Below are 18,335 nucleotides of genomic sequence, written 5' to 3'. Positions count from 1 at the left end.
AGTTGCGGTGAGCGGGGGCTACTCTTCGTTGTGGTGCACGGGCCTCTCATTGCGGTGGCTTCTCTTGTTGCGGAGCATGGGCTCTAGGCACGCGGGCTTCAGTAGTTGCAGCATGTGGGCTCAGTAGTTGCGGCACGCAGGCCCTAGCATGCACGGGCTTCAGTAGTTGAGGTGCGCAGGCTCTAGGGCGTGTGGGCTTCAGTAGTTGTGGTGCGTGGGCTTCAGTAGTTGTGGTTCATGGGCTTAGTTGCTCTGCAGCATGTGGGATCTTCCCGGACCAGGGATGGAACCTGTGTCCCATGCATTGGCAAGCAGATTCTTAACCACTGTGCCACCAGGGAAGTCCTCAAATTTTTAATCATAAATTTTCTCTGAGAATAAAAAGATTAAATTTTTGAATTAAAAAATCAACTTACTTAACTAAGCAGCCTAAAAGTCAGCTTTCCACACATAATTTAAAGATTTGAATTTTGCTTTTTTTTTTATTATGATCCCAGCAAATGTTACACTAGAGAAAATGATTGGGGAAATACAAATAGATTCATTAAGAACACAGGCTGATTATTCATATCTACTACATTCAGAAGTATGCAAAACAATTTAGTTATATTGCAATGCTGTAACTCCTTTTCCTAACAAAGCATTATTTTATAAAACTGTAGTGTTGTATTGATTCAATTTTAATACAAAATACTTATATACATAATACAATATAAAAGTAAACTGTGGTATAGTGCCTTCACAAAGGGATCTATTAAGGCGCTTTACAAATACACCATTATGTTGACCCAAATTACTTTTTGTTTTAGATTAAAACAAACAGGCTACATGTTTCACTTTAAATACCAAAGGGATTTTTGTTTATTTTTGTTTATTAAAGAAAAATTTCTAAAGTACCTTAGGTAACAGCAGCAGCAATATCTAAAAATCCTCCCACTGTATCCTCTAATTTCAACATATTATTAAGTCAGAAGAAAACATTTCCACTCACAGTTTTGCACTTTGCAACAGCAGAAGGTAATAACTTTTTAAAAAAGTCAATCTCAAAGTGACTTCTTAGTCATACATTCTATAGTTTCTATTACAAATAAGGTAGAAAAGATACAGCAACAGGGCCTGCCTTAGGACGTCACTGGACAATACATAACTGTATCTACAATTACATAATTATAGAACACATTTCATAAATACCACTGATATGCATAAAAGGGGTGAGTATAAGAAAGACAGCAAGTTTTTTTTTTTAATGAGTGGGAAAATTATTTTAAAAAGAAAACATGAATGATCAATGTTTTCACTCCATTTCAATTGACAGCATATAGATTTTTGACATCGTTCTCATCTTTTTGGTCAGGAAGCACCAGATTCTATACTGGAAGATCTGGATATAGTTTGGGAATAAGACAGCTAATAAGTAGATCCAAACTGCTAAAAATGCAGATACTAAAGGCTTGTACACTGCTTCAGATAAACACAAAAAGCTTATACCGTCAGAGGAAATTTAAAAGAATACAAAATTTGTAGTGTCTGTTACATTTGAGGAATAAGGGCAACACAGATTTTGGGGGGAGGGAGGGGAAGAAGACAGCACCTTAGTTTTCCTACAATGTAAATGTAACAAAGTTGGTTTTGTTCTGTATTGCACCATAGTCCAGAAATAAAACAACTAAATGGAAATTTCAATAAATCTGACTGAGAAAGCCTGAAGAACAAGGGGGATAACTTAAAAATTTGAGTACTGAGCTAGAAAGTTCTTGAACTAATTTGTTTTGCATAGAATTTTACAGGACTAATCAAACGTTCCATGAAGTGAAGACTGCCATCTTATATAGTGCATTTTCCTACAATCCTCTGAGTAGAAGTCCTTCAGAAATATTTCTTTATTAAGCTTGTAACAAGCCAAAAATGTATTTCAGTGCCCTCAAAAGGGTGTGTTTAAAATGTCTTGGTGCTGTACCAGCAAGAGAGGCGGTCCTAAGGATATCTTATCACATGGTACAGACCTTTCACACCATAAATTATCAGTGTTTATACAAGATGTGCTAATCTGAGTACTAATTAGTAAACTTACAGCAAAGTTCCTAGTTTAATATATCAGTGTTCTTGCAGGACAGAGGTCCCTAACCAAGAGTTTGTGACAGGTTTCAACACATCCAAAATCCCTAAACTGCATGCAACATTTTATGCGTATGTGTTGATGTGCATTTTTCTGGGAAGAGAGGCCACAGCTTTCATCAGATTCTCGGAAGGACCAATGACTCCCAAAGACCTACCATTACATAGTGGGTAATGCACTGGTTTACAAGCTGAGAAGGCCAACTATAGAAAGGCCACCTATAGAAAGGAGGGAAGTGTGAGCTAGTATATCTTTTTTGCTCTCCCCAATTCAACCAGAACAACTTGGCCTTTAATTTTACTTGCATACATGATTCCATTAGCTTTTATTTGAAGAAAGCTGTTAAGTCTGAAAAATCACTAAAATTCTGCTTCTTCTCCACAAATATTGTTTTGATAAAACAATTCCCTATCAGTGGAGCTTCAGGAAATAAAATACAAATTTTACTAATGTGAGAATAGAGCCCTTTCCCCCTTCCTAAAAGTTAAGCTAAATGTATTTTGGTATGAAACCACAAGTTGTCCTTATACCTAAGTATTATATATAATAGTAATGCTGAAAAACATACTGTTTAACCTTAATAAGTTAGGAGGTTTTGAATTTTCTACTAAGACCACTATGTATTTTTTCCTAATTACTAATGGCCACCTTAATTAGGAGTTAAATAATAATTTTTTTCACCAATTAATCTCTGCCCATGGGTAAAATATTGCCAAATAGCCACGTTTTCTTTTGCCAGTAACAATCTGTGTATGCATCTCTGTTCTGAAAGAGGAAAACTATAACATTACTGATGACATAATCAAAACTGTCACTATATAGAAAAAGTACTTTCCTAGTAAGTACCCACAAATAATTTCTAATTAAAGTTTCATATGAAGCTGAAAATAATCTCTCTGCTTAGGATGTGGAACTTTTTTTAAAATTTCAAAGTAAAAATATGACAGATCTTATTAGCTTTTAGTATTGAAAATTTTAATTTATGGCAGCTTTGTTCCCTTTAAAAACTGAAAGCAGCATTAAAAATACCAAAAGAAAAATGGTAGTGCTTTGCTTCTTTCAAAGCCAGTAATTTTCTGAGATATGTTAGAAAATTAAATATCCCACAGATGGGAAAAGAAGATAAACTGCACTGTTTTTCATTTGGCTGAGCATACTGTTTCAACCTTGTATTTCTTAGTTACAAAATGTGAATTATACAGATTATCGTTAGCCCGGGAACACTCACCACCATGATGGCTTCATTTCTATAGCTTATTTTTTTCCAAAAACAAATTATGGGGGAAGAAAAAAAAACACCTCCGTAAATGTGGGGTATATTTCATATTTGGTTAAAGCAAGATAAAACTAAAACTGTCTTTCAAAAAATTTTCAAAAATTCTTGTTTTTTAAAAAATTATTTAGCATATGTACAAATAGATATCAGGCTTCTCCTTTTAAACAAAGCACTATTTTTTATTTTAAGTACTTTAAGTACCAAGAACTGACTATAATATTCAGCTCATAATTTACTTTATAACAATTTTTTTTCTAAATTACTGATTAAAAAGGCTGGAATAAATTAACATTTCAAAAGGATTTCCCATAATTTAGGAACATAAAAAATTGTATACAGAGCACACATACATAGCTCTGTTACATTTGCATAATTTTACTCTCAGAGCTTCAAAAACCCCTGCGTTTTAGGCCTTTTTGCAAAGCCTCATTACAATTCTTTCCTAGTGTGTTAAACATACACTAGGTCACGATTTTTGATCTCTGAGCCTGTGTGCTGATCATCTTCATCTGACTGTTGCTCTGAGCCTTGTGAATTAATATATTCATATTCAATAGGCTTTGGATAATTATATGGGTAGCCATTGTCATCAAAAAACCTCCGAAAGGTAAATTCATAGAAAGCATGTTCAGGGTGCTTTCCATTTTTATACCATCCGTTCAGAGTGTCATTTACATTTTCTTCTTCATTATCATCACTCCGTAACTTATCAGGATCAACAGGATCAAAATTTGATGTATCTGTTGGGTGTGTGATTTTAGGAATGTATGAAGCAGACTGCTGTCTCAGGTCACTGGAAAAATCAATTGTTTTAAAAAACGGATGAGCTTTTATTTCATCAGCACCATTCTTGCCTAAGCGATCTTCTGGTCCTCTGCAGAGTTTAATAATAAGATCAGAGGCTTCAGGACTCAGTTTAGCTTGCGGTGGGATATGAAGAGATGTTTGCCAGTTGATAACCTTTAAGGAAGATTTTTAAAAATTAGAAGGAAAGAAATAAATAAGAAAAACAAAAATTTCCTCCAAGTTTCAAATGAAAAAATCTTACTGGACTATTAGTGTTTTCTTAAAATAAATTGCATGGTACTTCACCTTCCGTACCTCTTTATTTTACTTTATTTTTTTGGCCGTGCTGCACAGCTCGTGGGATCTTAGATTCCCCCATCAGGGATCGAACCCAGGCCCTTGGCAGTGGAAGTGTGAGTCCTAACCACTGGATCGCCAGGGAATTCCCTCACCTTCCTCACCTTTAATAATGAATCAGTGGGAAATAACCTTTCTTTCCATTCCCTCCTCTCCAGGCAACTTATACTCATATTACATGACTCACTGTAAGTTTTAGCTCCCCTGTTAAGACCTTCAGCCTATGGTAGAGATGACTTTCTACTGTGCCTCCCCAGTTCTATATATTTCCTTGTAGCATAATCTCTCTAATACTTTGTGGTATCTATTTATGTTTGTGTCCTACTACAGTATAAAATTTCATAAGGCTATAGACCATGTTTTGTCTTTGCATTTCCCAGTGTTTGGCAAATTGCCTGGCACATAATTAATAGATATTCAATAAACACTTATTCTTGTTTTGAATAAACTGGAATGAGGGAGGGAGGGAGGAAGGAAGGGAGGGAGAGAAGGAAGGGGTAGGTCTTCATAAATATTTGTTAAATAAATGAATAAATGAACTTCATTCTTCCTTATTCATATATGAGCTTATCAGTGCTGTGTAGGGAAGAAAATTAAACCCCCTCTTCAATAACCAAAGTAAAAACTCAATGGACCCTTTTGGCCTCGGCGTGTGACTCGGCTCAGTCCAGTTCGAGATGCTGACAAACAGGGCTGGTGCTTGAAAGCTTTTTGAGGAGATCACATGTATTTGAACATGTTATGATTGATATATACAGAGTAGAGGTTTTTGCTTACTGTCCCTTTCATGGTGGTAGCAGGGGAGAACTTCTGAAAAGGTGCCAAATATCTGCAAGAACATATATCTGCCCCATAGAGAATTTCTGTAGAATTCAATTCCATTTAAACTATTTAAAATCATTTTTCTGCCAAGCAGCCCCAGCCTGAAGCTCAACATAGTAACTACACTAGCTATCCTAGCAATACAACTATCTTAAGACAACTTTGTCAGCTGCTTTAATTTACAAAGGTTAGTTCTAAATCCCATTCTTTTGACTATTCTAAATATTGTATGTTTCAAAGTATCCTTTTAAAAACTTGTTTTGGGCTTCCCTGGTGGTGCAGCAGTTGAGAATCCACCTGCCAATGCAGGGGACACGGGTTCGAGCCCTGGTCTGGGAAGATCCCACATGCTGCGGAGCAACTGGGCCCATGAGCCACAACTACTGAGCCCGCGCGTCTGGAGCCTGTGCTCCGCAACAAGAGAGGCCGCGATAGTGAGAGGCCCACGCACCGCGATGAAGAGTGGCCCCCGCTCGCCGCAACTAGAGAAAGCCCTTGCACAGAAACAAAGACCCAACACAGCCAAAAATAAATAAATAAATTTAAAAAACAGAACAAAACAGCACTCCCACAGGGATTGCCTTTAAAAAAAAAAAAAAACTTGTTTTTTTGTGCTTACAATTTTTTCTATAATAGATTATTTTGATGATTAAATTTGACCCCTTTGACAGAAGATGGACCAGTGGATTCCTAAGGGTCAGGGAGGAGTTTGCGCATAGGGTTTCGGGCGGGGGGCAGGTGTTGAAGAACTGTTCTACACTTTGATTATGGTGGTGATTGCATTTGTTAAATTTCGGAGTGAGTTTTACTGAATGTAAACTCAACGTGAATAAACATGACTTTAAAAACTTAAACAAACAAAAAACAAAACCAAAAACTCAATGGATGGGCTCAACAGCAGAATGGAGATGTCAGAGGAAAGAATCAGTGAACTTAAAGAAAACTCGATAGAAATGATACAATCTGAACAACAGAGAGAAAAAACGAGTTTGAAAATATGAGAACCTCAGTAACCTGTGGGACTATACCAAAAGGTCTAACGTTGGTGTCAGAGTTCCAAAAGGAAAAAATATGTGGTACAGAAAAAATATTTGAAGAAATGATGGCTGAAAATTCTCCAAATCTGATAAACGACAAACTTGTAAATTCAAGATGCTGTTTGATGTCAAGAGACACCAAGCAGGATAAGCCCTAAGAAATCCATGCCCAGACAAATCATAATTACAACACTGAAAGCTAAAGAAAATTTCTTGTAAGTAGCCAGTGAAAAATGATACATTACTTGAGGGAACAATGATTTGAATTACTGTAGATTTCTCATCAGAAAACTATGGAGGACAGAAGGAAGTGGATACATTTTAAAGTGCTGCAAGAACTGAAACCCAGACTTCTATTACCAAGTGATAATATCCTAAGGAAGGTGAAATAAAGACATTCTTAGATGAAGGAAAACTAAAATAATCTGCTGTAAGCAAACCTGCTCTAAAATATTTGCTAAACGAAGTTCTTCAGACAGAAGGGATTGATATAGAAAGAATCGTAAAACATCAGGAATGCAGGAAAGCAAGGAAAATGCTATCTGGGTAAATACAAATGACTATTCTCATCTTTAGTTCTTTAAAATAAGTTGATGGTTGAAAACAAAAACTGTAACGTTGGATGAGGCTTTTTTTTTTTTTGATGTGGACCATTTTTAAAGTCTTTATTGAATTTGTTACAATATTGCTTCTGTTTCACGTTTTGGTTTTTATTTTGGCCAGGAGGCATGTGGGATCTTAGCTGCCCATGCTTTGGAAGGTGAAGTCTTAAACACTGGACCACCAGGGAAGTCCTGGATGAGGTTTTAAATGTATGTAGATGTGATGTATAAAAAACTAAGACACAAAGGGTAGAGAATGAAGGGGCCTATATGGTAGTAAGGTTCTACACTGAACGTTTAGTGGTAAGATACTGATTCTAAGTAGACAATGAAAATTTAGTATGCATCTTGTAATCACTAGAGCAACCTCTAACAGAACTATATAAAGAGATAATAGTCAAAAACACAGTAGAGTGAGATCTCATGGAAAATGGCAAATAGGAAGCCTCAGTGGTCAGTCCCTCCGCAAAAACAATCATTAAACTGAGGGAAAAAAAAATTCAACTCTCATCATAATCAACCATTTTGGTACTCTGGAATCTGACTAGACCCTAAGAGCAACGAGGGGAGTGCTTCACGAAGGGAAAAGCTGCTACAACTTGGTAAGACAGCAGTGCGCATGAACCAACTACCATTCACCATCCTCAGCCCCACTGTGGTTATGGAGAGGGCAGCCCATTTTCCTGGAACGGCTGTATGGTGCCAAGGTAGGCAGTAAGGACTTCGCCTTCCAAAAATTTGAGGTTGTGCATTTTGCTTGGTCTTGGTGATTCCCTGAGGGACCAGCCCAGAGGCCTGCCTTTCTTTTGACCCTCTCAGGAATACTTAAAGAGAGAGACATGCTTTTCTTTTCTGGTACAGACATTTAAGGAAATCTCTATCAAGTCACTGGATTAGGCTGTTTTTCTTTAAGTTTTGAGACTTCTTAAATAGTCTAGAGATAAGCCTGCTGTTGGGTATGTGACCTGCAAGTATTTTCTCCCAAACTGTAGCTTGTCTTTTCATTGTTTGACTATGTCTTTGGCAGACGGAGAGTTTTTAATTTTTGATGAAGTCCAAATTCTCAACCTTTTCTTTAATGAACCATGATTTTGATGTCATTTCTAAGAACTCTTCACCTAAGCCCAGGCCATAGAGATTTTCTCCTACATTTTCTTTTAAAAGTATAGCCTTTATATTTTATCTAGATCTATGACTTATTTTGAGGTAATCTTTGTGTAAGGTGTGAGGTTTATGTTGAGTCAGTATTTTTTGTATATGGCTGACCAATCTTTCCATCACCATTTGTTGAAATACTATCCTTTCTCCATTTGTACCTTTGTCAAAGAACAAATGGCCATATTTGTGTGGTCCTATTTCCCCATTCACTATCCTGTTCCATTATCTGTGTGTGTATCCTCTTGCCAATATCATACCGTCTGGACTACTGTAACTTCATAGTAAGTCTTAAAATCAAGTAGTTGTTTCCTCAAACTTTGTCCTTCTTTTAAAAAACTGTTTTTGTGGGACTTCCCTGGTGGCGCAGTAGTTAAGAATCCGCCTGCCAATGCAGGGGACATGGGAAGATCCCAAATGCCGCGGAGCAACTAAGCCCTGTGCGCCACAACTACTGAGCCTGCGCTCTAGAGCCCGTGAGCCACAGCTACTGAAGCCCACGCGCCTAGAGCCTGTGCTCCGCAACAAGAGAAGCCACCACAATGAGATGCCCACGCACCACAACAAAGACCCAACACAGCCAAAAATAAATAAATAAATAATAAATTTATTTTAAAAAACCTGTTTTGTTATCAGTTTCTTTGTCTACCCATATGAATTTTAGAATTGGCTCACCTATACCTACAAAAATTCCTGCTGGGAATTTTTATTGGATTTTAGTGAAATCTGTAGATTAGTTTTGGGGGAACTGATAGCTTTACTATGTTGAGTCTTCCAATCCATCAACACGGTATGATTCTCCATTTATTAAGATCTTGGTTTTTTCCATCAGAGTCTGTAACTTTTAGCATTCAGATCTTGTTCATGTTCTATTAGATTTATACCTAATAGAATTATAGGTATAATATGACCCAATATTATACCTAAGTATTTCATTTTGGGGAAGCTACTGTAAATGGTATTGTTTTAAAATTTCAGTTTCCATTTGTTCATTGCTTGACTATAGAAATACAATTGATTTTTACATCGTACCCTTATATCCTACAACCTTGCTAAACTCACTTATTAGTTCTTCGGAGTTTTTCACAGATTCCCTGGGATTTTCAGTATAGAAAATTATGTCATCTGTGAATAAAGCAAGTTTTTATTTTTTTCTAATCTTTATGCCTTTAATTTTTTTTGTTGCTGTATTATGCTGGCTAAGACTTCCAGAACTTTGTTGAATAAGACTCATTAGAATAGACATCCTTGCCTTGTTCTTGAAATTAGGGAGAAAGCATCCAATTTTTTACACACACAGCACCCACACAAATATGTATGTATTTATACATATGCATATACTTACATATATATATATATATATTAAAATGAAGGAAAAATAAAGACACTTTTAAACAAATCTGACACAAACCTGAGAGAATGCATTACCAGTAGACCTGTAATAAACGAAATTCTAAAAGAAGTTTTAAATATAATGTATTAAATGCGATGACAGAAGTTGTAACTTGAGGAGAGCATCATAGAAAAGAGGATATCTTAAGACATTCTCAGAGAATTTAAAATGACCAGGAGTGAACCAGAAAGGGGGGAAGGTTGTGAAACATGGGAGAGAAAGAAGGACATTCCAGACAGAGGGAATGGTATGAACAAAGGAACTGAGGACAAATTTGGACTTTAACCCACAGACAAGGCCACTAAAGAGGTTTTTAATGGGACAATTTATGGTCAAAATTGTGAGCAGCTTTTCATTTAAGTGCCAGGGAGATACAGACATTTGTTAGTAGTTTGGGGCTAGAATGTGCATGAAAGGAAACAAAGCCAGCAGCCAGTAGTAAGAGTAAACTGGAATACATCTTCAAAAGGTACTAAAAACTTCTATGAGAATGAAATATTGAATGTAGTGTATGAGTGAGGAAGGATATGAGTATGGTAACAGTGATATGATGGAGATAAGAGTTCACTCATGGAATTTTAGTGGGTTCCTGTATCCTTACAAGTTCTTTCTTTAATTCTAGATTAAGATGCTCAAAGTAAAGGACTGATAAAGGTGTATGGTATTGGGACTTCATAACAATTCTTTTGGTATAGATTCTATACCTTACCTTCACTTGTGTTTCAAATGGTGTTTGTGCCAAGAAAGGAGGTTGTCCCACCAACATTTCAAAAAGAATGACACCAACACTCCACCAGTCACATAACTGTGTATAGCCTAAAATAAGATACCAAAGTTATGGTTATTCACAAGCACTTTTTAAAAAGTGCTCAGAATTAATACAATCAAAATTAATATTAAATCACCAATTTATACTGTAAAGTTAATACTTTTATTATAAGCCTGAAACGAGCCATATTCTAATGTAAGTTTCAGCTGGTCTAAAGGCATACTGAGATTTATGAAACAAACATTTTACCTGTTCGTAACAACACTTCAGGCGCAATATAATTGGGAGTCCCAACCAAAGAATGTGCAAGACATCGCTGGTGCTGGCGTGCAGCTCTCCGCTCTAGTGGCTTCAGTCTATCTCCACATCGACAGTTAGAGGGGTCACCCCATTCATTACTGAAATCCATGCTATCTTGCCGTGGATGGTCACCTGTATAGTAAAAAAATAAATAAACAAAAGCAACAAGAACAAGAGTAAACCTAGTCTGTTTAACCTTTTGACGTCATAGTTTAGAGTTAACAACGCTTCCCCTTGTTGACAAGCTGAGATGCAATGTATGGCAAATCACTGATGGTGTTTATTAATAATTAGAGCCTGCACTCTTGAAATATCAATAGGACAAGTTTTACACTAAGAAAGATAAGCCTAAGAAGCAGTAATTTACTCAAGTGATGACAGTAAAAATCACTAAGTAGGTAGTATTGAGAATTTGGTACTCAGACTGCTCTGCAATACTACTCTGGACAAAGTTTCAAACAAATTAGATTTGTGTTTCATTCATTCAGCAAATGACAACGATAATAATAAAGACACTATTCTTCTCTCAGGCAGCTTCTCTGTAGGGGAGAAATACAACAAACAAATACATATATAACAAACAGTGATGCATTCCATACAGAGAATCAACATGGGGTGGTGATACGGCAAATTTCTAGGGTGGCTTGGGAAGACCAACTGAGGTGACATTTGTAAAAAAAATAAGAGGAACTCAAACATTTGAAAACCAGCACAAGGCATACTACACAATCACAACAGTACCAGAGAGAAGACCAGTGTGGTTAGTAAGGGGAATGGAGCAGGAGCCAGTGCACAAGGGTGTTGCAAGCAAAAGAAATGGTCTGCTTTTTCCTCGAAGTACAGTGGGAAGACACTGGAGAGTTTGAAGCAAGAGAATGAAAAGGTCTGATAAATGTTTAAAAAAGAAAACTTTAACTGCTGTATAGAGAACAGATTATAGGGAGGACAAGGGTGAAAAAGAGATCAGGTAAGAGGCTATTACAGTTAAGTTTGGACTGTAATATGTAATGGTAATAGTGCACATGGAGAAAAGTGAACAGATTGAAGGTATATTTAGATATATTTAGAGGTGGAGTAAGCAGGACTTACTGAGGGATTAGATGTGGAGGGTATGGAAAAAGAATCAAGGATGGGTGGTGGTAGTACAATTTACTAAAAGGGAGGGGGAACAAATATGGAGGGGGAGAAATTAAGAGTTGTTTATTGGCAATGTTAAGTTTGAAAGGTCTATTAGGAATCCTTGTGAAAGGGAGAGGCTGTTTCTGAAGAGAGAAATTTACAAGTCATTGATGTAGAGCTAGTAATTAAAGCCATGACTGGATGAAATCATCTAGGAAAAAAAATATTTGAAATTAACCTGACTGTAATAATCATCTAGGATGTTTGATTAAAATACAATTTCTACCCTCAGTGGAGATTTTCAATCAGAAGACTGGAATAGAGCCTAAGAATCAAATTTGTAAGATGAACCCCAAGTAATTCAGGTGAATCTGGGGAGACATTAAATTATGTTAAGCTGAATATTAAAGTAGGTTCAGGATCTACTCCTCGTAGTATCTCAGTTCTATCCATTTAATGTCAATCTACTTGTGTCCACAAGAAGCACTGGAGGCCAGTTATACTCACCTCAGAGGATTGCTGTAAGCATTAGATCAGAAAATACGTAAAGCACCTAGTCATAGTAAGTATTCAACGAATGTTAGATTGACTTACACTTCCGTTAGTGCTTGGAGGGATCTTGGTGAGGCAGTGTGGTATAGAAGAAATAACATGGGCCCTGTAAGCAGACAAACCTGAGTTCAAAGCCTAGCCCTTACACTTATTTTCTGTCTGACCATGGACAAGTTTCTTATTCTAACTTAGCCTCAGTTTCTTCACTCTGCCTCACAATGACGTTGTGAAGATTAAACAGAATCATGTACATAAAGTGTTTAAGGTTAAACAAGTTGTATAACAGTCATACAACAGAAGCCTAAACAGTCGTGAAAATAAATGTTATATGCAGGAACACAGATGAACCTCAAACAAATAAAGGAAGTCAACACAGAAGACTACATATAGAATGATTACATTTAAATAAAGGTTCAAGAGTAGGCAAAATGAAATAATAAATTATTTAGGGATATATACATATGTGATAAGAGTGTAGAGAAAAGTAAAGAACTGATTATAGAGTTCTGAAATACTCCTATGGAAGAAAGAAAAGGAAGTGGTTGTTTAGGGTCTTCAAAAGTACTAATAATCTAGTTCTTAAGCTGAATGGTGGGTATGGGGCTTCATTTAAAAATTATTTTCAAATTGTTATTTGTCTGACATATTTCAAATTAATAAAATGTAAAGAGATTAACTCAAAAATGTTAATGATATTTAGAAATAATTAATTCTAGCACACTCTTTCATTTTATAAATCTAAGTGTCTAAAGGATTCACCCACATTTATCCAGTGGCGTCAAGACCTGACCCAGGACTTCTGGCTCCCATCCAGGGATAATACCATCTTATATTTTATTGCATTATAAATCATATGAATATGTCCAAACAAATTTTATGATTTTACTCACCACTCTGATAGTACTTAGAATCATGCGTCCATCTGAAGCCAGTGCAGAGGCCGAAGTCAGTCAATTTAATATGACCATCACGATCAATCAAAATGTTATCAGGTTTAATATCTCTATGAATAAAACCCATTTTATGAACACTTTCGACCGCACAGGTAAGTTCTGCTATGTAGAATCGTGCCAGATTTTCTGGAAAGATGCCCATTCTAATTAATAGGCTCATCATATCACCCCCAGGAATATAGTCCATTACAAAGTATAAATTGTCCTTGTCTTGGAATGAATAATAAAGACGAACTACCCATTCGTTGTCAGCTTCGGCCAGGATATCTCTCTCAGCTTTAACATGAGCAACTTGATTTCGAAGCAGAACATCTTTCTTTCGAAGAGTTTTTGTTGCATACAAAGCCTTAGTATCTACTTTTCTTGCTAGGCAGACTTCACCAAATGCTCCTATTCCTAATGTCTTTATCTTCACAAACATAGACTTGTCCATTTTAGCCCTCTTAAGACGGATGTAATTAGACTCTTTTTGGCAAAGCATCTTTCTCATTTGATCTTGGGCATCTTGAGATAATCCAACCTAGGCAAATAAACTAAATATTAAATGAGGAATTATCTTCTATACTGAATATTAAGAAATCGCTTGGAAAAAATTCAGGCATATATTTAAAGGTTAAATGCATATTAATTTTTAATAAAGCATGTTAGAAATCTAGAATATACTTCAGAGAAAATTAATTATCAAAAGTGCAGCATAAGAAATAGTTAACAGGATACACAAGGTGAGTGTATATGCAGAGTCTGCTGTAGAGAGCAAGGAGAAGATGATATCAATGGTCAGCTTTCTACTCTTCTCTAATGCACTCAAAAAACATGTTCCCAGTGTGCAGTAGCCAAACATGTTAACATGCACCCTCATCTATCTCTCCATGCATATTCATCCCAAACTATGTAATCAGATTGCTTTCATTATATGCATCTCTTTGTGGAATGCCTATGCCTCAAATAGTCTTCTTCTCATTTTATCCTTCATGAAAAGAAATTCTTCCACTCCAGGTTCATTTATTCTAAAAAACTGATGTATTAAGAACAAAAGAATGTCTTTCCTAACCTAACCACTCATTAATAGTCAGTCTTTCCTTTTATCTTTCTCAGGGCATTAGAGTAAGGGTAGGACTCACAGCCACCATTAACGCAAAATGCAAAGGGTATGTCCTACCTTATTTAAAAGGGACAACTTTTTTGATTACAAGGTATCTTTTAGATATTTTGGAATGTTTCAAAGAATAGTCAGTGTGACTTATGAAGATACCAAAAAAACAGATAAAAACAAAAACCAACGTCTAAGTAGACATGGAATACCTGGATTCAGAAGGAATGAATAGTTCATTTTTGACTAGTTAATGAAGAATTAACTTAAGAATTTAAATAGAAAAGGAATTTGATTTGAAAAGTAGAGCATAATTCTAGAAATGCAAGACTAATTAAAATATAGCAACCTCATGCTTCTGTTAGGATGCGCGTTTGCATGCAAAATCTTTTAAGGGTGGCATGCCAGACTTAGTACAGAACTATTTCTCTAAAAATCTTACTTGCCTACACAGTAATGGAGGCTACAGAAGTCAGCAAAGCTTCCAACACCATAAAAGTTTAAATCAGCTATTAGTGAAAGTGAAGAGGAAAAAGGAAAAATAAACTAAGAAAATACATACAGACAGACTTTAGTAAGAAATCCTAAGAGCTAAATATGGATAAGTCATACAGGTTATCATGGTATTTCTCACCTCACAAAATTCAATTTATAGCAGGAGTAACTATACTGTGAAATCAGATTTAGAAAAATCATTTTAAAAGAATGGCTCTCTCAAGTTTCATAAGGAAGTTTAACACAAATTTAAGCCTCTTGGCTTCTGAGCACTAGATGTAAGATTAGGAGCCAAACCTTTGAACTGTAAACATAGGATAAAAATAATAATGAGAGTACCACCATAATATCTAGTGAAGAGATCTACATGGAATCAACAACAGACATTAATCTAAAGTGTTTAATTATTCTGATCTCCTTTTTAGTAGTTTGATTTAATAATTTCAACATATTTTTCTAGTACATTATAAAAATAAAATTAGAAGGGGAAATATCTGAAAGGAGATGTGTCTGACACTTTCTAATAAGACCAATCTGATGAATAAGCCCCCAAGCCCAAAAACTACTGTAAATAAAAATGTTTCATAAGTTTATCAAGAGATGGGACCCAGATATTTCTAGCTTATTTTAAAATGTAAGATAATGTGTAAACTCTAGGAAAAAACCCTTGCTCCAATTTCCATTAAAGGGATTATGCATACCTAAACTACACACTGTAAACTGTGTTTTTCTTAATTTATTACAACTTTATTATAAAAAATTCTGAGTAAATCATGAAATGCTAAAATAAAATGGTATAATCAAAAATACTTAATGTTTACTGACTTTTAAATAATTGATAATATATTTAGGATAAAAAGAAAGAAAAATACTGGACCACAGTATTTTAAAATAAACAACAAGCAAATACATAATCAAGTATAAAAATGGACATTTTAAAAGGTTTTATACTCAGCTGTAAAAAAGAATGAAATAATGCCATTTGCAGCAACATGGATAGACCTAGAGATTGTCACACTGAGTGAAGTAAGTCAGACAGAGAAAGACAAATATCATATGATATTGCTTATATGTGGAATCTAAAAAAAAAAATGGTACAAATGGACTTATTTACAAAACAGAAATAGAGTCACAGATGTAGAAAACAAACTGATGGTTACCAGGGGGGTAAGGAGGGGGGAGGGATAAATTAGGAGATTGGGATTGACATATACACACTACTATATATTAAATAGATAACTAATAAGGACCTACTGTATAGCACAGAACTCTACTCAATATTCTGTAATGGCCTATATGGGAAAAGAATCTAAAGAAGAGTGGATATATGTATATGTATAAATGACTCACTTTGCTGTACACCTGAAACTAACACAACATTGTAAATCAACTATACTCCAATAAAAATAAAAAATTTTTAAAAAGAGGTTTTACCCGCATCATTTCGTTCTCTAATTGTTTTTTACGATGTAGACGCTGCTGATGAGATTTGAGTACATTTTCTACATGTTGCTCCATAAAGAATTTAAATGCCTGAGGAGAATAACTTTGGATACGAGATTCCCTTCGCTCTTCATCTTTCTTGTTTTTCCTAACGGTGATAGGTGAAGTGGTAATCTGTTTCTTTTCTTTATCTCCATTATCAACATTTTCATAACTTTTCTCACTCTCATCTTCCTTGGGCAAGCTCGGCTGTTCCTCTTTGCTAGATTTATTGATTGATTCATATGGAGGAACAGATGGGTTTTGGTGTAGCAGATGTTTGGGATAAGGTGGTGGTGGACCTTGATAGGTTGGAGCTTCAGCAACAGGCGGCATAACGGTCATATTTGAAGTGGTACCCTCAGAAAAAGGACCAGGTTGAACAGTTTGAATTGGCTGTGGTATCCAAGAAGGGTGTGTAGGTGCTAAAGCAGTCTGCAGCTCTGGTTTCAATACACGTATACTTTTCACAGGCTGTTGAATGGGAGCTGGTGTAATAGCAGTGACTGTTGTAGCCGAAGGCTGAGAATTAGCAGAATGACTTGTTCTATTTCCTAATGGGTTATTAAAAGAATTTGACCTCACTGGTATGTTAGGTTGCCATGTAGGGATTTCATGTCCACTGCTCGGGGATGACTGGGCAGGAGCAGAAGATGACTGAGGCCAAGTTGTTTGCAGTCCAGGTACATTAATGTTATGAAGTTCCATGTTATGACTATTTCTGTTTGGCACCATCATAGACTGAGGAATATTCCCATTTGGGTATGATGAAGGAGCAGCAGGTCCTCCTGTTTGTAAAGCAGAAGGGCTTTGTCCGTTAGCTGGGGTCAGAGGATATGGAGGGGGTGGCTGCCGATTCACAGCGCCAGCAGGGACATTTTGGTGTATCATAAAATCAGTCTGGCCACTACCATTCTGAATTCCAGGTCTCCCTGGTGGAAAGTTAAATTTGTTAGCACTCTGCATGATGATTGGTTGCCTGCCAACAGGAACAGAATTAATGCCTCTCTGTCCCTGATTAGGAGGATTCATTGGGGACGTGTTAAGAGGTGGTGGAGGATAGCCCTCCGGCCAGGCTCCAGGTGGAACAGGAGAGATGCGGGAGATTACGTATTCCATGTTCCCAGAATAGCGCTTTGTTTGAGAGTTTGGTTCCCATGATGGGGGAGGTGGAGTTGTACCTCTTGGCGGGGGAGTCTGGCCTCTTGGAGGTGGTGGAGGAGTGACACTCCTGACTTGAGGAGGTGGGGGGGGGTTCACTCTCTGTCCGTTGCTAGGGTGAGCTTGAGTAAATGCTGTTATACCAGATCCTGACAAAGGTCTTCCTACATCTGTCTGTGAGTTGGGACTTTCAGAACGATAGGCCACACTTTCTCCTAGTGGTGGGCCATGTCTCTGAGGAACTAAGGATTCTTTAGAACCTTTCCAGCTTTGTTTGCGGTTAACTGATTGTTGCACACTCCCTATGGGAATAAAACAAAAACAAACAAAAAAAAAACATGTTTTTTTAACCTCTTACTTTCGAAAAATTTAGCTTGGAATTCTAACACTACTAAACGATAATTCTCTTTCAAGAATCACAAAAATCAAATTTGAGTATGTGCTTTTATTTTACCTTTTAAAATTTTATTTATTTTTGACTAGGTAACACATTCTCATAGCTCAAAATTCAAGCGGTACAAAAGGACACCCACCCCGTCCCTTAGGCAACCAATGTCACTGAAGGTAACCAATGTCATCAGTAAGATACTTTAGGAATACACAGGTAAATAGTACTAGAAAAGGGAAAGGGAACCCTCCTACACTGTTGGTGGGAATGTAAATTGGTGCAGCCACTGTGGAGAACAGTATGGAGGTTCATCAAAAAAACTAAAAACAGAGTTGCCATATGATCCAGCAATCCCACTCCTGGGCATATATCTAGACAAAACTATAATTTGAAAAGATACATGCATCCCTATGTTCACAGCAGCACTATTTACAATAGCCAAGACATGGAAACAACCTAAATGTCCACTGACAGATGAATGG

The 18,335-nt window shown here is 36.4% G+C and overlaps 1 protein-coding gene across 1 annotated transcript in view; it reads right to left on the bottom strand.

The window, feature by feature from the left end:
• Positions 1 to 460: 460 nt before the first annotated feature.
• Positions 461 to 18,335, bottom strand: part of LATS1 (large tumor suppressor kinase 1) — a 40,894-nt gene continuing 23,019 nt past the window's right edge. The window contains exons 4-8 of the mRNA XM_057527550.1: positions 16,257 to 17,767; positions 13,175 to 13,757; positions 10,563 to 10,745; positions 10,254 to 10,360; positions 461 to 4,352 (exon numbers count right to left, since the gene is read on the bottom strand). Coding sequence (XP_057383533.1) covers positions 3,843 to 4,352; positions 10,254 to 10,360; positions 10,563 to 10,745; positions 13,175 to 13,757; positions 16,257 to 17,767 — 2,894 coding nt within the window. The 3' untranslated portion in view covers positions 461 to 3,842. The remainder of the gene's footprint in view (positions 4,353 to 10,253; positions 10,361 to 10,562; positions 10,746 to 13,174; positions 13,758 to 16,256; positions 17,768 to 18,335) is intronic.

This window comes from Balaenoptera acutorostrata, chromosome 14 (assembly GCF_949987535.1).
Source record: "Balaenoptera acutorostrata chromosome 14, mBalAcu1.1, whole genome shotgun sequence".
Taxonomy (NCBI): domain Eukaryota; kingdom Metazoa; phylum Chordata; class Mammalia; order Artiodactyla; family Balaenopteridae; genus Balaenoptera; species Balaenoptera acutorostrata.
This window is presented reverse-complemented; position numbering and strand designations above follow the sequence as displayed.